Source organism: Oncorhynchus tshawytscha, linkage group LG09, assembly GCF_018296145.1.
Source record: "Oncorhynchus tshawytscha isolate Ot180627B linkage group LG09, Otsh_v2.0, whole genome shotgun sequence".
In the NCBI taxonomy this organism is placed as follows: domain Eukaryota; kingdom Metazoa; phylum Chordata; class Actinopteri; order Salmoniformes; family Salmonidae; genus Oncorhynchus; species Oncorhynchus tshawytscha.
The window spans coordinates 45,680,464-45,699,837 of NC_056437.1; the positions used below are offsets into that span (position 1 = coordinate 45,680,464).

Consider the following 19,374-nt stretch of genomic DNA (forward strand, 5'->3'; position numbering starts at 1 on the left):
AGGTTACAAGTTAATCAACTTTCAAAGCAAAATGACTTTCCCATTGTTCCTCAACTGCACTATATAAAATACAATTTTCTAGTTGAGTCTCTACTTTTATCCAATGTATGAAACACCATTTCAAATTTTGCAACATAAGACCGAATCAAGCCGGTCGGTAAACATATGTACTCCATATACAGTGATTCGCACTGGGGGTATTTGTGTGACCTTGGAACATGTTTTAAAACCCAAATTTAATGCAAATGTCACTTAAAGATGAACAAATATGAATCATTGGTAATTTTTAGACAATTATTTTTCATATATCATGAATAAATACAGGTTGACACTTTACTATTACGTGGGGGGACATTTATTTTCGAAATTCCGTGACCCAGAATAACTTTTTTAGTGTTGTTGACGAGATGCTGATCATGTGATGATCAGTGCCCACTTGTGGTGCCACTGGACAGCGAAAAACATAACCTTTATTTATTGTAATTTGTAGTAGTTGAGTTAGCTACTGTACAGTATGTAATCTGTCATTATTTTAAATAAATAGCAGGCTCAGCGAATTAAAAATCTTCCTAGATCCAGCCACATCTCCGTCGCATGAGATTTTTAAGTGAAAGTGGAATATAAAAATACAAAATCGGATGGAGTTTCCCCTCCGCATTTAAAGTTTGTGTTGCAGCACAGTCTTATCCAGATGGTGTGACAAAGGCATTTCCTAACAGACCTGCTAACTTTGTTTGTAGTTATGTTTAAGGTTGGAACCAACATGCAGTATCTCCAGCAGGCAGAGGCGCAATAATTATTGTCTGCCAGCTCAGGGACAAGCTACACTATTCACAGCCCTGTGTAATGTTGAATGTGATTGCATTGCTGGACCTTTCGAAACTTAATGTATTTGTAGATTTAAAAAAAATGTACAAATAGGAAAAGTATGGCTTAAATATGTCTAATGTTTATTTGTTTTAGCTGTTAGGGATGTAAACTCAAATTATCACTAAGCCTTTATGTATGTGTTATGAATGACCAAAGGTGCCTCACTTCAAACAAAGTATTGCAGGATACTACATAAAATGTTATGCTGAGTTATGAAGGTTATCATGATCCACAGGACACTGTAGGTATTTAAATGGGTTAATGGACCTGCAAAGCTTGCGTTTGTGTCAGAACCAAAATGTTTGAGTAATCTGACCTGAGACTAACTACTGCACCAGGTATTCCTCTTCTGTTCCCATGCTGGAGACGGGGCTTGATGACAACCTGATACGAATTGTAGCAACATTTTGCGGCTGATCTTTCAGCGAGGGAGTGGGTGAATGTGTCAAAGACATGGCTGGGCCCAATACCGCACGGTATGGCTTGTTTAGGTTGTGTGCACTGAGGAACATCTAACTTAGTTCCAGAAGAAAGCCACGTTCAAGTTCTTTAGGTTGTGGGCTTTCATCACGGTATGGCTCGTTTAGGTTGTGTGCACTGAGGAACATCTAACTTAGTTCCAGAAGAAAGCCACGTTCAAGTTCTTTAGGTTGTGGGCTTTCATCACGGTAAGTGTTTCTTGGTGTAATGTCATCCCCAGGCTATTGCACACAGCACATATAAGCCTGGGATATCAACCATTCAAAGTTGGCCTTAGTGCGAGTGACCTGGGTAAAGTATGTCATTTTTTGACTGTGTTGTGACAGTCAAAATTATGGCTAAACCCTCCACATTTCCATAATTTGTATTTTAAACCTAACCAATAATGAAGACCCAAGTTTGATGTGTTGGTCCACCAGACCTCTGCACTTTAGAGCGTATGCCATCCATCAGCACAATATGCCCCCTCTTTATAAAGCACATTTATATCATATTTGACATATTGGGTTATGTCACATGGGTGATTATGTAAGTTATGCCACATTTATGAAGCATGACATACAGTTATAGCTTTGTAACACATATAGTGCTTATGAAGACTTCATAAGCTGAACGTCATTTAAAGCGGAACCGATAAGGTCAAACCATCACAGCTAGACGTCAATCAAAAAACATTTTAGAAAGTACTAATGGTTATGGTCACATGGAAACTGCAGGGAGGTTTCAGTGTTTGTAGCATATCAAATCAATAAAAAAATAGGTTTTCCTGAAATCCCGGATGGAAAACACCCGGAATAGAGCAAGGATATGCCACCAATCCAGAAACCATCCTACTTGGATTTCGGGAAAACATGGTCATTTTGAAAATGTTACAGCAATCTTGCAACCCTGGTCCTTACGATAGATAACCCTTTGACATCCATCTACCCTTTGACACCGTGCATTACCCAGAGGGTGCGTCGGAGCTCGGCATCAGGCAGCTCCGTGGCCAGCTTAAGGTTTTCAAAGCTGATCCTCTCCCGAGGCCTCTGGTTCCAGGCAAACACCACAGCCAGTTGGAATGTGGTCACCTCCAGGTCGTACTGGCCCACCTCATTCTTAAATGTGATCTGGATAGAATTACATAGGATCTCTATTAGAGGTCGACTGACTAGGATTTTTCAACGCCGATACCGATTATTGGAGGACCAAAAAAAAAGAAGCCTATACCGATTAATCGGCCAATGTTTTTTTATTTTAATTTAATATATCTATATGACAACTACAACAATACTGAATGAACACTTATTTTAACTTTTAATATAATACATCAATAAAATCAATTTAGTCTAATAAATAATGAAACATGTTCAATTTGGTTTATATAATGCAAAACCAAAGTGTTGGAGAAGAAAGTAAAAGTGCAATATTTGCCATGTAAAAAAGCTAACGTTTAAGTTCCTTGCTCAGAACATATGGTAGTGGTTCCTTTTAACATGAGTCTTCAATATTCCCAGGTAAGAAGTTTTAGGTTGTAGTTATTATAGGACTATTTCTCTCTTTACCATTTGTATTTCATATACCTTTGATTATTGGATGTTCTTATAGGCACTACAGTATTGCCAGCCTAATCTCGGGAGTTGATTGGCTTGAAGTCATAAACAGCACAATGCTTGAAGCACAGCGAAGAGCTGCTGGCAAATGCAGGAAAGTGCTGTTTGAATGAATGCTTACGAGCCTGCTGCTGCCTACCACCGCTCAGTCAGACTGCTCTATCAAATCATAGACTTGATTATAATATAATAACACAGAAATACAAGCAATAAGTCATTAATATGGTCAAATCCGGGAACTAGCATTTCGAAAACAAAACGTTTATTCTTTCAGTGAAATAAGGAACCGTTCAGTATTTTATCTAGCGGGTGGCATCCCTAACTCTAAATATTGCACAAGCATTATGTCATAATTATGTACAATTCTGACAAATCCATTATGGTCTTTGTTAGGAAGAAATCTCACAGTCTCCTCGTGGAGTGCAATGTAATCGGCCATAATCGGTGTCCAAAAATGCCGGTTACCGATTGTTATGAAAACTTGAAAATCAGCCCTAATTAAAAATCAGCCATTCCAATTAAACGGTCAACCTCTAATCTCTATGGTCTGCACAGAGAGGAGGCTGGAGGGGTGAAGGTGCAAGAGGCTGACCCATCCCCTAGGCACTCCTGTGTGTGTGTGTGGGGGGGGTGCTTTATACTCACAATGCCATTGGACATGAGGTGATGCCAGTGCAGTTTCCTGCCACTGTGGTTCTTCTTGTAAAAGTCCTCCACCTCGGGGATCAGGTCCTCCAGCTCGGTGGGCAGTGACACAAACACCTTCTCGGAGCTCCGCGACCACGCCCCCGCATTCAGGATCTTGATGTTGACAGAGTCCGCTGCACAAGAGGGCGAAGGGGATTACATTTCACACACACACAAGTATAACTACTAATTCATTGTTTTATACAATATATTTGCCACATTTGATCAGTTTCTAGAACGAAAGATTCCCTGATCAAGATATGTCATTTTTCGATACGTTGATGAAAAGCCCATGTCCATTCCAGTTTTCTATTTAATTATATAATATACACACTTTCAAGTACTTGAGCTGTGCTTTTTTGGGGGTACTGGTAGTGGAGCCAGTGGAATAGTGCAAACTCCAAGCAAAATTCCAAAAACATTAAGCACTGTATCAATAGTAGTTTTATTGCTTTTCACTAGGTCTCATCCAGCCACATACATCAAACATTATACCCCCAAAATGTAACGGTACACAGGTTTGATTCCTGCTTGAACCAGAAATACAAGACCTGCCAACCTTACCAGATGGATAGTCTGACATTCTTCTGTAGAATTCTGATACAGAGCAGAATTCATGGTTCCTTCTATTAAGGCAAGTCGTCCAGGTCCTGAGGTAGCAAAGCATCCCAAAACCATCATCATCCTTGACTGTTGGTATGAGGTTCTTACTGTGGAATGCAGTGTTTGGTCTTCGCCAGGCATAATGGGACCCATGTCATCCAAAAAGTAGACTCAAATTTGCCAAAAAGCACCTGGATGATCATCAAGATTCTTGGAAGAATGTTCTATAGACAGATAAGTCAAAAGTATAACTTTCTGGAGGACATGAATTTTGCTCTGTATCAGAGAATTCTAAAGGACAATGTCAGGCCATCTGTCTGTGAGCTGTAGCTGAAGTTAAGCATGCAGCAAGAATGATCCAAAATACACAATCAAGTCTACATGAAAATGGATAAAAAGCATGGCCTTGTCAAAGTCCAAACCTAATCTCAATTGATATGTGGCAGGACTTGAAACGAGCAGTTAATGCTTGAAAAACGAAAAATGTTGCCGAGTTACAACATTTCTGCATGGAAGAGGGGGCCAAATTCCTACACAGCAACATGAGTGTTCAACAACTACAGGAAATATTTGGTTGGAGTCATTGCACCTAAAAGTAGCACAACCAGTTAGAGTGTAAGGGGGCAGGTACTTTTGAATGTGAAAGTTGTGTGATTCTGAGATATGGGATAAGCTGGAAGATTGATATTTGGATAATAAGTTGTAGCACAAATGCATAATAGGTTACTAGAGATAAAGTAACATAATATTGAGTATAATGGGTTATTATGATCATGAGAAGCATGAATAGAAACTCCTACAACCTGCACCCCCAAACGTAGACAAACTAAGTGGAGTAAAAAGTATTCTGTTCAGTGGTCCTTTGAACATGATTTTCTGTTAACTAAACTTAAGGCTACAATTTATTGTGCTCCTGATGGAGTTTAGACATCCCAAATGACGTTCTAAACTAATTAGTGTACGCAAAATGGAGACGGCATGTTTCCCTGTTGTCTCAGATGCCAGACTTATTATGGACGGAGCACGACTCGGGACTAAAACAGTGCCAATCCAGTTAATACATAATGATCCCTCCAAAGCTTTGCGTATGAATCTTAAAATAGACATTTAATAAATATTGGAGCAGAAAGTGAATATCCAGAGATATTTATTACCAGAGTAACTTCTGTAAAGGTATACTAAAAAGAAAATTGCCTTCCAATATGGAGAAAGTCATTTGTTTTGCTTTAAACCTTGCAGTAGAGGGAAAAGCAGAAGATTGATCCGTGTGTATTAGGAGCAGTAATTGAGAATGTGTTTTTTCAGCTGGAAAGAGAAGGATTTTATTGAAGGAAACAGATTATGGAGATTAGTGAAAGTAACAAAGTGAATGGTAATTGGCTTTCAGATAGCAATCCAATAATGCAATATTTTAATAATTTGAAAGAGTAAGAGAGGAATTGAGCATTGGGACTGATGTTAGATTAGAGGCTGCTCACTCTTCCAAGGCCTGGTCCACTGCTCTTGTGTTTAAGTCATCTGTTGTTTGGATTAGAGATAACCTTCCTGTGGAACAATAGATAGCCGCCAGTACACACTGAACTCGAACAGGCTGTGAGACACACACACAGTGGGGAAATTTGGGACAGTTCGTACAGAATTGTATGTCAAAAAGAGCACAATTACAAGAGAGTTGTTTAGAAGGTGCCCAATTCATCCATACAGGACACCGTATCATCAGATGTGTCTGAAGTATAATTCTGTACACGCATGGGTTTGAGACTTCCTGCCCAAGATGCAGTAAACTCGATGATTAAGAATTTTTAGGACTGATTCAAATAGAGCATAGTGAAAAGTATGTTTATTTTCTTTCTTCCAAGACCAATGGAATGTGCGCTACAAGTTCTTTTCTTCTTCATGTTTATCAATGATTCTGTAGCTCTCCCTTTGAAAGGCTTCCTGAGGCAGGTGCCTAACTCGAACCCGGAACCAGCCGTTAACCTCTTGGGCAGGGGGCAGTATTTTCACCTCCGGATGAAAAGCGTGCCCAAATTAAACTGCCTGCTACTCAAGCCCATAAACTAGGATATGCATATAATTAGTAGATAGATTTTTTTTTAAACTCTAAAGTTTCCAAAACTGTTAAATGTCTGAGTATAACAGAACTGATATGGAAGGCGAAAATCCAACCAGGAAGTACTATTATTTTGAAAGGCTGTTTTTCCATTGAAAGCCTATCCACCATTCAAAGACTTAGGACCCAGTTCATCTCTATGGCTTCTTCTACATGTGGCCAGTCTTTAGGCATTGTTTCAGGCTTTTACGCTGAAAAATGAGATACAGCACTTTCAATCAGTGGCCAGTGGAAATTTCCAGACGTCAGCCATGCGCCTGATCGGGAACGTGCCTTTCTCGTTTCTCCTTTCCTATTGACGAAGCTTTTGGCCGGTTGAAATAGTATTGATTATTTATGACAAACACCCAGAGGATTGATTTTAAACATAGTTTGGCATGTTTCTACTAACTTTTATTGTACTTTTTAATAACTTTTCATCTGGACTTGTGTTTGGATTACTGGACAAAACGCGAAAAAAAAAATTGTTTTTTGGTCATAAAGAGGAACATTATCGAACAAAACAAAAATGTATTGTCTAAGATGGAGACCTGGGAGTGCCACCAGATGAAGATCAAAAGGTAAGTGATTAAAATTAATGGTATTTCTGACTTTTGTTTTGGAAAATGGCTGTATGGGTTTGTGGCTAGGCGTCGACCTAACAATCGCAAAGTGTGCTTTCGCCGTAAAACCTTTTGGAAATCTGACACAGCGGTTGCATTACGGAGAAGTTTCTTTATTCATATGTTTAACACTTGTATCTTTTATCAAATGTTTATGAGTATTTCTGTTATTTGATGTGGCTCAGCACTTTCACTGGATGTTTGTTTGAGACAATGCATTTCTGAACGCGTCAATGTAAACAGATTTTTGGATATAAATATGAACTTTATCGAACAAAACACACATGTATTGTGTAACATGAAAGCCTATGAGTGCCATCTGATGAAGATCAAAGGTTGGTGATTAATTTAAAATCGCTATTTCTGACTTTTGTGAGCACTCTACTTGGCTGGAAAATGGCTATATGATTTATTGTGACTTGGCGCTGACATAATCGCATGGTGTGCTTTCACAGTAAAGCCATTTTGAAATCGGACACTGGTTGGATTTACAAGACGTTTATCTTTTAAAATGGTGTATAAAACTTGGATGTTTGAGGAATTTTAATTATGGGATGTTTGAGGAATTTTAATTATGGGATTTCTGTTGTTTTGAATTTGACGCCCTGCAACTTCACTGGCTGTTGTCAAGGTGGGACGCTACCGTCCCACTTGTACCAGAGAGGTTAAGCGACCGCCCAAATGAAGCAAGGCATTTACCCTATAATTTTTGCCACAGAGTGGGGCAAAAAAAGTATTAGTCTGCCACCAATTGTGCAAGTTCTCCCACTTAAAAAGATGAGGCCTGTAATTTATCATAGGTACACTTCAACTATGACAGACAAAATGAGAAACAAAATGCAGAAAATCACATTGTAGGATTTTTAATGAATTTATTTGCAAATTATGGTGGAAAATAAGTATTTGGTCACCTACAAACAAGCAAGATTTCTAGCTCTCACAGACCTGTAACTTCTTCTTTAAGCTGCTCCTCTGTCCTCCACTCGTTACCTGTATTAATGGCACCTGTTTGAACTTGTTATCAGTATAAAAGACACCTGTCCACAACCTCAAACAGTCACACTCCAACCTCCACTATGGCCAAGACCAAAGAGCTGTCAAAGGACACCAGAAACAAAATTGTAGACCTGCACCAGGCTGGGAAGACTGGATCTGCAATAGGTAAGCAGCTTGGTTTGAAGAAATCAACTGTGGGAGCAATTATTAGGAAATGGAAGACATACAAGACCACTGATAATCTCCCTCGATCTGGGGCTCCACGCAAGATCTCACCCCGTGGGGTCAAAATGATCACAAGAACGGTGAGCAAAAATCCCAGAACCACACGGGGGGACCTAGTGAATGACCTGCAGAGAACTGGGACCAAAGTAACAAAGTCTACCATCAGTAACACACTACGCCGCCAGGGACTCAAATCCTGCAGTGCCAGACGTGTCCCCCTGCTTAAGCCAGTACATGTCCAGGCCCGTCTGAAGTTTGCTAGAGAGCATTTGGATGATTCAGAAGAAGATTGGGAGAATGTCATATGGTCAAATGAAACCAAAATATAACTTTTTGGTAAAAACTCAACTCGTCGTGTTTGGAGGGCAAAGAATGCCGAGTTGCATCCAAAGAACACCATACCTACTGTGAAGCATGGGGGTGGAAACATCATGCTTTGGGGCTGTTCTTCTGCAAAGGGACCAGGACGACTGATCCTTGTAAAGGAAAGAATGAATGGGGCCATGCATCGTGAGATTTTAAGTGAAAACCTCCATCAGCAAGGGCATTGAAGATGAAACGTGGCTGGGTCTTTCAGCATGACAATGATCCCAAACACACCGCCCGGGCAACGAAGGAGTGGCTTCGTAAGAACCATTTCAAGGTCCTGGAGAGGTCTAGCCAGTCTCCAGATCTCAACCCCATAGAACATCTTTGGAGGGAGTTGAAAGTCCGTGTTGCCCAGCAACAGCCCCAAAATATCACTGCTCTAGAGGAGATCTGCATGGAGGAATGGGCCAAAATATATCAGCAACAGTGTGTGGAAACCTTGTGAAGACTTACAGAAAATGTTTGACCTCTCTCATTGCCAACAAAGAGTATATAAAAGTATTGAAAAACTTTTGTTATTGACCAAATACTTACTTTCCACCATAATTTGCAAATTCATTAAAAATCCTACAATGTGAATTTCTGGATTTTTTTTCTTCTCATTTTGTCTGTCATAGTTGAAGTGTACCTATGATGAAAATTGCAGGCCTCTCATCTTTTTAAGTGGGAGAACATGCACAATTGGTGGCTGACTAAATACTTTTTTGCCCCTGATGATAGGGAAGTATAAGACAACAAAAAATGTTGGGGGGGGGGGGTTCAACTGTATGTTGTCATTCTAAACTAAACAGTCTCACGGACTCTAATGGACTCAGGTCTCACGGTAAAAGTGAAGGACCATTCTAAAACAGTTTAGAATGACAACATACAGTATGGTGTTTGGTGTTTGTCCTCTCTCAAGGTTATGGTGAAGGTGACCACAGATGGGATCTAGATGGGATCTAGATGCATGGAAGATAATTAGGCTGAGAACAGTGTGAACCTCAACATCCCCTTTAACCGGCTGAAAATGGCAATCAGTATGGTCCTTCACTTCTACCGTGAGACCTGAGTTCAAGCCAGCAACTTGTACACAGCAGCCAAAGCTATCAACTGCCTTCTTCTCATGCTTTTTCTCTCAGGAGTGTGACATGGGTCCATGTGGAGTGAGCATGGAGAGAGATCCAGTCCAAACTACACTTATGCTGCTGGTGTACTAGTAGGAAAATGGACAAAGACCATGACTGTAAAGGACAGTGGCGTTTATCAGGTGAGAGACATTATCAAGGGGCATCCACTTTGAACATGTGCCATTAAAAGGAATGAGATCCATGAAGAGGGGTGTTCAACCATGCCCGTAATTGATTTAGGCTTGTCCAAAATGGTTTATTTGGGGTATCAGGTTGATTGTAGAGGTCTGCACACTGCAAAATGTATAGTAATTTATCTCAATGCATTCTTAGCCTAATCAGTCATTACCACAAGTGATGAGAAAAGTGAGGATCTTAAATGAAAAAGTGATCGAACCTACATGAAGCACTGTCGTTATAAATGTGTTTTTCATAATATAATCAATAACTCCAAGGTGGCATAGCAGTTCAGACGTCTTTTGTCCTTGTCTTGTCCTGTATATATATATATAACTTTTTTCACATACATTTTAATTTTTTTTCCATCAACTCATCTTCAAAACACTCTCCTGCAACCCGCCTCACCAATTTATATTTATAAAAAAGTATTATTTACCTCATGTCTGTAATCCTCCAAGAAGCTAGCCAGAAACTCCAAGAACTCCAAGAAGCTAGCCTGAAACTTAGCCAGAAGCTAATCCAGAAGCTAATCAGAAGCTAGTTCAGAAGCTAGTTAGCTTCTTTACTGGCAAATCGTTAGTATTCAGCTAACCACGGTTTGTGGTCATCAGCTATCCTTTAGCTCGAAAATCTATTGCCAGTTCTGTACGGCGCGGCTCGGGAACGGAACATACCGGACCAATTTTTCTCTCCATGTCCCTGGATTTCGACTGCTCTCTGGACATTCATACCCGGATCTCACAGCTAGCTAGCTGCTATCCGTGTGACTATCGGCCTTCGTCGATTCCAGAGCAAACATAAATTATTCCGGAGCTAGCCAGCTCCGTCAATCACTCCTGGGCTGCAGTCACCTATCCGGACCCGTTTTACTGCCTACGCGGAGCCCCACCGGCCTTCACAACTGGACTGCCGACGTTATCTACCCGAAGGAGATCCGGCTGGCTCCTCCGTCGCGACGTTACCTGAACGCCCATCTGCGGCCTGCTAACCGTTAGCTGTCTTACCGGCTGCTATCTGAATAGAAAAATCGGACCATTTATTATGTTTTCTTCTTGGGCCTCTATAACTATATCTATTGTTTTTATTTTTGTTGTTGTTTGATTTGGATTAATCCCCTCTACCACACGGAACCCCACTAATCTACTGACGGAACGCAAGAGGTGGCTAACAACAGACCTCCATCCTATGCTAGCTTGCTACCGATGGCCTGGCTAGCTGTCTAAATCGCCGTGACCCCCAACCAACCTCTCCACTCACTGGAACCTTTTGATCACTCGACTAAGCATGCCTCTCCTTAATGTCAATATGTCTTGTCCATTGTTGTTCTGGTTAGTGTTTATTGGCTTATTTCACTGTAGAGCCTCTAGTCCTGCTCACTATACCTTATCCAACCTATTAGTTCCACCACCCACACATGCAATGACATCTCCTGGTTTCAATGATGTTTCTAGAGACAATATCTCTCTTCATCACTCAATACCTAGGTTTACCTCCACTGTATTCACATACTACCATACCTTTGTCTGTACATTATACCTTGATGCTATTTTACCGCCCCCAGAAACCTTTTACTCTATGTTCCAGACGTTCTAGACGACCAATTCTCATAGCTTTTAGCCGTACCCTTATTCTACTCCTCCTATGTTCCTCTGGCGATGTAGAGGTGAATCCAGGCCCTGCAGTGCCTAGCTCCACTCCTATTCCCCAGGCGCTCTCTTTTGATGACTTCTGTAACCGTAATAGCCTTGGTTTCATGCATGTTAACATTAGAAGCCTCCTCCCTAAGTTTGTTCTATTCACTGCTTTAGCACACTCTGCCAACCCGGATGTTCTAGCTGTGTCTGAATCCTGGCTTAGGAAGACCACCAAAAATTCAGAAATTTTAATTCCAAACTACAACATTTTCAGACAAGATAGAACTGCCAAAGGGGGCGGTGTTGCAATCTACTGCAAAGATAGCCTGCAGAGTTCTGTCCTACTATCCAGGTCTGTACCCAAACAATTTGAACTTCTACTTTTAAAAATCCACCTCTCTAAAAACAAGTCTCTCACCGTTGCCGCCTGCTATAGACCACCCTCTGCCCCCAGCTGTGCTCTGGACACCATATGTGAACTGATTGAAGATAGATGGGGGGCAGAGTTCGTGCTGCTAGGCGACCTAAACTGGAACATGCTTAACACCCCAGCCATCCTACAATCTAAACTTGATGCCCTCAATCTCACACAAATTATCAATGAACCTACCAGTTACCTCCCCAAAGCCTTAAACACGGGCACCCTCATAGATATCATCCTAACCAACTTCCCCTCTAAATACACCTCTGCTGTCTTCAACCAAGATCTCAGCGATCACTGCCTCATTGCCTGCATCTGTAATGGGTCAGCGATCAAACAACCTCCACTCATCACTGTAAAACGCTCCCTGAAACACTTCTGCGAGCAGGCCTTTCTAATCGACCTGGCCGGGGTATCCTGGAAGGATATTGATCTCATCCCGTCAGTAGAGGATGCCTGGATATTTTTTTAAAATGCCTTCCTAACCATCTTAAATAAACATGCCCCATTCAAGAAATTTAGAACCAGGAACAGATATAGCCCTTGGTTCTCCCCAGACCTGACTGCCCTTAACCAACACAAAAACATCCTATGGCGTTCTGCATTAGCATCGAACAGCCCCCGTGATATGCAGCTGTTCAGGGAAGCTAGAAACCATTATACACAGGCAGTTAGAAAAGCCAAGGCTAGCTTTTTCAAGCAGAAATTTGCTTCCTGCAACACTAACTCAAAAAAGTTCTGGGACACTGTAAAGTCCATGGAGAATAAGAACACCTCCTCCCAGCTGCCCACTGCACTGAAGATAGGAAACACTGTCTGTCACCACTGATAAATCCACCATAATTGAGAATTTCAATAAGCATTTTTCTACGGCTGGTCATGCTTTCCACCTGGCTACTCCTACCCCGGTCAACAGCACTGCACCCCCAACAGCAACTCGCCCAAGCCTTCCCCATTTCTCCTTCTCCCAAATCCATTCAGCTGATGTTCTGAAAGAGCTGCAAAATCTGGACCCCTACAAATCAGCCGGGCTAGACAATCTGGACCCTTTCTTTCTAAAATTATCTGCCAAAATTGTTGCCACCCCTATTACTAGCCTGTTCAACCTCTCGTGTCGTCTGAGATTCCCAAAGATTGGAAAGCAGCTGCGGTCATCCCCCTCTTCAAAGGGGGGGACACTCTTGACCCAAACTGCTACAGACCTATATCTATCCTACCGTGCCTTTCTAAGGTCTTCGAAAGCCAAGTCAACAAACAGATTACCGACCATTTCGAATCTCACCATACCTTCTCTGCTATGCAATCTGGTTTCAGAGCAGGTCATGGGTGCACCTCAGCCACGCTCAAGGTCCTAAACGATATCTTAACCGCCATCGATAAGGAACTTTACTGTGCAGCTGTATTCATTGATCTGGCCAAGGCTTTCGACTCTGTCAATCACCACATCCTCATTGGCAGACTCGACAGCCTTGGTTTCTCAAATGATTGCCTCGCCTGGTTCACCAACTACTTCTCTGATAGAGTTCAGTGTGTCAAATCGGAGGGTCTGCTGTCCGGACCTCTGTCAGTCTCTATGGGGGTGCCACAGGGTTCAATTCTTGGACCGACTCTCTGTATACATCAATGAGGTCGCTCTTGCTGCTGGTGAGTCTCTGATCCACCTCTACGCAGACGACACCATTCTGTATACTTCTGGCCCTTCTTTGGACACTGTTAACAACCCTCCAGGCAAGCTTCAATGCCATAACTCTCCTTCCGTGGCCTCCAATTGCTCTTAAATACAAGTAAAACTAAATGCATGCTCTTCAACCGATCGCTACCTGCACCTACCCGCCTGTCCAACATCACTACTCTGGACGGCTCTGACTTAGAATACGTGGACAACTACAAATACTTAGGTGTCTGGTTAGACTGTAAACTCTCCTTCCAGACCCATATCAAACATCTCCAATCCAAAGTTAAATCTAGAATTGGCTTCCTATTTCGCAACAAAGCATCCTTCACTCATGCTGCCAAACATACCCTTGTAAAACTGACCATCCTACCAATCCTCGACTTTGGCGATGTCATTTACAAAATAACCTCCAATACCCTACTCAACAAATTGGATGCAGTCTATCACAGTGCAATCCGTTTTGTCACCAAAGCCCCATATACTACCCACCATTGCGACCTGTACGCTCTCGTTGGCTGGTCCTCGCTTCATACTCGTCGCCAAACCCACTGGCTCCATGTCATCTACAAGACTCTGCTAGGTAAAGTCCCCCCTTATCTCAGCTCGCTGGTCACCATAGCATCTCCCACCTGTAGCACACGCTCCAGCAGGTATATCTCTCTAGTCACCCCCAAAACCAATTCTTTCTTTGGCCGCCTCTCCTTCCAGTTCTCTGCTGCCAATGACTGGAACGAACTACAAAAATCTCTGAAACTGGAAACACTTATCTCCCTCACTAGCTTTAAGCACCAACTGTCAGAGCAGCTCACAGATTACTGCACCTGTACATAGCCCACCTATAATTTAGCCCAAACAACTACCTCTTTCCCAACTGTATTTAATTTTTATTTATTTATTTATTTTGCTCCTTTGCACCCCATTATTTTTATTTCTACTTTGCACATTCTTCCATTGCAAAACTACCATTCCAGTGTTTTACTTGCTATATTGTATTTACTTTGCCACCATGGCCTTTTTTGCCTTTACCTCCCTTCTCACCTCATTTGCTCACATTGTATATAGACTTGTTTATACTGTATTATTGACTGTATGTTTGTTTTACTCCATGTGTAACTCTGTGTCGTTGTATGTGTCAAACTGCTTTGCTTTATCTTGGCCAGGTCGCAATTGTAAATGAGAACTTGTTCTCAACTTGCCTACCTGGTTAAATAAAGGTAAAATAAATAAAAAATAATAATGGATTTAGAAAAGGCAAGGCCCCTAGAGACAGAGCTGTGCCCTAAAAAATAAGACAGGATTGTAGCTTGGGCTAACCTCGCCCCAATCTCATTCTTATCAAGGTTGGTGTGAAACTGTTATAACAAGTGTTCTCTCGCTTCCCTGTGAAATTGTATTAACTTGCTCTAAGGGGGATCTGTGTCTCTGGCTGATGAGATTTCAACAGCTATCATGTTTTTTGTCTCTCCAGAGGATGGTGAAACAGATGGCAACTCTGGATGAGCCCCCATTTCCCACTGTAGATAGGGACGATGAGTAATGATTGAAGGTTATCTTTTAACAAGTTGAGGGTAAGGTCATCTAAACCTTTAACCTGTTTACATTATGTGGGAACACTGCGCTGATGAGCAAGCACCAACCTTTTGAAGATCTTAGCAGCATTATGATAAACAAAAAGGTAAATGCAACCCGATTGTGGTAAGAAAAATTGAAACAATGGTTAACATTGAGAGTGTGACGACCCTCCCACTCTGTCTGCCGTATTATGTCTTTGTTCTTGTTTCCTTATTAGGATGCCGGTGGGCGGAGTTGAGGGTCGTCAGCTACATGGGAAACACCTGGGCCAGGTGTGTCCCAGGATAAATAGACCTCTTCCACATTCATGGAAGAGACTCTCTCCATGCAGACACCTTTGTAGATTGTGTTGTGGTTCTTGGTGGCCGTTTGTTTGTTTGCTTGCATTGGCACCTTTCAACACCCTGCATGATCACATTCATGCATGCAAAACACTCACTTACACTACTGATTACACACACACACCATTGTATATTTTCCTTAGTTGCTTTAGTTAATAAATATATATTTTGTTACTCCTTATCTCCACGTTGTCTCCCTTTGTTACAGGCTTTGAGCCGGTTCGTAACAAGAGATTTATTCACCTCAATCTACAGATCCGCTGTGCATGCATGCACACTTTTGATACTCACTCCTACTTTATTAATGGAACCTTTCCTATGATTAGTATTACCATACTAACTGGATTGTACAACCCAGAATGAAGGGTTTGAAATGTCTTTTTTTTCTGTTCTAATTTCCCTTACTTTAGAGTGTAAAATATTTTGATATAGAAGCTCAAATCTAAATGCTTACATTAAAATGCAATGGAACAGTTTGTTTGCGCTTTTCTTATAAAAAAGTTGTTTTCATGCAAGTTGCTGACTGTACAGACCTCGTTTTGAGAACAAACTAAAGATCAGTTTCAAGGTCTCAGCTTAGAAGCAGCCTCGTGAGATATTGGTCTGTCACATGGATGAAGAAGACAATAATTCATGAATTACGCAAATATAACTTGTCTGTGTATTGCCGTATACAACTGCACTGCCCAGGCAGAGCTCTTGATTGACATGTGTACTACAGTGTATTGAGTTGGAACCTCTCCAACATGCTGACAAACTATGATTTATTTAATATTGACTTTCAGTGTCCCTGTAAGAATTCACACAACATTCAATATGCCTCATCAATGGTGAACTGACTGTCACATCATTAACAGACTACTGTTGACATTCAGCTACAGTGCTTTCAGAAAGTATTCAGACCCCACATTTTGTTATGTCACATCCCCATTCCAAAAAGGATTAAATTGTTTTTCCTTAATCTACACACAATACCCCATAATGACCAAGGGAAAACAGGTTTAAAGAATATTTTGCAAATGTATAAAAAAATTATCTGAAATACTTTTACCTAAGTATTCAGACCCTTTGTTATGACTCAATTGAGCTCAGGTGCATCCTGTTCCCATTGATCCTTGAGATGTTTCTCCAACTTGATTGGAGTCCACATGTGGTAAATTCAATTGATTGGAAGTGATTTGGAAAAAAGCACACACTTGTCTATCAAAAGTTCCCCACAGTTGACAGTGAATGTCAGACAAAAACCAAGCCATGATGTCAAAGGAATTGGCCATAGAGCTCCGAGACAGGATTATGTCGAGGCACAATTCTGGGGAAGGGTAACAAAAAAAAAGTGTGCAGCATTGAAGGTCCCCAAGAACAGCGGCCTCCATTCTTAAATGGAAGAAGTTTGGAACCACCAAGAATCTTTCAAGAGCTGGCCGCCACGGCCAAACTGAGCAATCGGGGGAGAAGGGCCTTGGTCAGGGAGGTGACCAAGAACCTGATGGTCACTGACAGAGCTCCTCTGTGGAGATGGGAGAACATACCATAAGGACGACCATCGATGCAGCACTCCACCAAATCAGGCCTTTATGGTCGAGTGGCCAGATGGAAGGCATTCTTCAGTAAAAAGCACAACAGCCCACTTGGAGTTTGCCAAAAGGCACTTATAGACTCAGACCAAGAGAAACAAGATCTTCTGGTCTGATGAAACCAGGCCTGAATGCAGACGTGACGCTTGACAGGTAACCTGAAACCATCCCTATGGTGAAGCATGGCGGTGGCAGCATAATGCTGTGGGGACTGGGAGACTAGTCAGGATCGGGGGAAAGATGAACAGAGCAAAGCCCAAAGTGATCCTTGATGAAGTCCTGAGTGCTCTGGAGCAGGTTCAGTCTGGGGCGACGGTTCACTTTCCTACAGGACAACGACCCTAAGCACACAGCCAACACAACACAGGAGTAGCTTCAGGACAAGTCTTTGAATGTCCTCGAGTGGCCCTTCCAGAGCCCGGACTTGAACCCGATTGAACATCTCTGGAGAGACCTGTAAATAGCTGTGCAGCGACGCTCCCCATCCAACCTGACAGAGCTTGAGAGGATCTGCAGAGAAGAATGGGAAAAAGTCCCCAAATACAGGTGTGCCAAGCTTGTAGCGTCATACCCAAGATTCTAGGCTGTAATTGCTGCCAAAGGTGATTTGAACAAAGTACTGAATACTTGTGGAAAAAGGGGTCTGAATACTTTCCGAATGCACTCTATATCAAGAAGATAGATCAATTGATTAAATTAACATAGGCCTACTAATCTTTAACAGTGTAACATAACTTTCTGTGAAGGAAGGTATTAGCAGAACAACTCTGCTTCCATCCACACAATGACGAATTGAACTACCGTAACACCACACGTTCCCTTGCTCGTCAATGTGCTTGCACCTACTACTGTTGCGGCAATGAAAGCATGTGCGGGCAAAGCGTTGTCGCTTAGTTTACTAAAATGTTGTAGCTAACTACCTTGGTCGTAATGACGCCTTAGGCACAAACATCAAAATACTTTGTGTTAAAGTGGAATTCAAATAGATTTCATTCTGTAAACCACCTACACAAAATACTAAATGTCAAAGTTGTCTAATATTTGTAAAAAAAAGTATATAATTTTTTAAGTAATGCAAATGTAACACTATACTGTATCTTGATTAAATAAGTAATCAACACGTTAGTCACACGCAAAAGCTGAGAGCCAAAACACGACCCTGCCAAGCTGCACTGCTTCTTGACACACTGCTTGCTTAACCCAAAGCCAGCCACACCAATGTGTTGGAGGAAACACCTTCCAACTGCCGTTCAAAGTCAACTTGCAGGAGCCCAGCCACAAAGTTCCTAGAGCGCGATGGGACAAGGAAATCCAGGCCGGCCAAACCCACTGATGACGCTGGACCAATTGTGTGCCGCTTCATGGGTCTCCCAGTGAAAACAGCCTGGGATCGAACCCGGGCTGTAGTGATGCCTCAAGCACTGCGATGCAGTGCCACTTTGAAGACCCTTTTAGGCAGTGAATACAGCGTCTTTCTGGGCAAAAGCTTTCCACATCTGGATTGTGCAACATTTGCCCATTGTTATTTTGTAGCCATAGATTTAAGTCAAAACTAACTCGGCCACTCAGGAACATTCACCGTCTTCTTGCGTTTTAGATGATTGCCCTGCTGAAACGTGAATTAATCTCCCAGTGTCACGTGGAACAAGAACTGAACCAGGCTTTCCTCTAGGATTTTGCCTGTACTTAGCTCCATTACATTTAGTGCTGACCCTGAAAAACTCCCATCCTTAACAATTACAATCCTACCCATAACATGATGCAGCCACCACTATGCTTGAAAATATGGAGTGGTACTCCGTAATGTGTTGTATTTGCCCCAAACAGCAGTTTGTATTCCCATTTTTTGCAGCATTACTTTAATCCTTGTTGCAAACAGGATACTTTTTAAAAAATATATTTTTATTCTGTACAAGCTTTCTTTTCGCTCTATCAATAAGGTTAGTATTGTGGAGTAACTACAATGTCGATCCAGTGTCAGTTTTTTCCCCATCACAGCCATTTAACACTAACTGGTTGATTTTTTTTTAAAATTAACTCCCCATTTGCCTCATGGTGAAATCCCTGAGCAGTTTCCTTCCTCTCTGGCAACGGAGTCATTCTAGTGACTGGATGTATTGATACACCATCCAAAGTGTAATTAATAACTTCTCCATGCTCAAAGGAATATTCAATGTCTGTTTTTTTACCCATCTACCAAATGGTGCCCTTCTTTGCGAGGTATTGGAAAATCTCCCTTGTCTTTGTGGTTGAATCTGTGGGCTTGCCATAACAAAAGAGGTTGAATACTTACTGACATGACATTCCCACTTTTTCATTACATTTGTAAAA

General features: G+C 41.7%; 1 protein-coding gene across 9 annotated transcripts in view; it reads right to left on the bottom strand.

Moving 5' to 3' along the window:
- The window catches only part of LOC112258039 (cullin-5), a 46,796-nt gene that overhangs the window by 10,814 nt on the left and 16,608 nt on the right, over window positions 1–19,374 (bottom strand). For 7 of the 9 annotated variants that reach the window (XM_024432097.2, XM_042326945.1, XM_024432095.2 and 4 more), the window contains 2 exons: window positions 3,588–3,763; window positions 2,298–2,459 (listed from right to left, as the gene is read on the bottom strand). In XM_024432097.2, coding sequence (XP_024287865.1) covers window positions 2,298–2,459; window positions 3,588–3,763 — 338 coding nt within the window. Of the gene's footprint in view, window positions 1–2,249; window positions 2,460–3,587; window positions 3,764–19,374 lie in introns of all 9 variants that reach the window. The other 2 variants (XM_042326949.1, XM_042326947.1) reach the window with 2 other exon arrangements.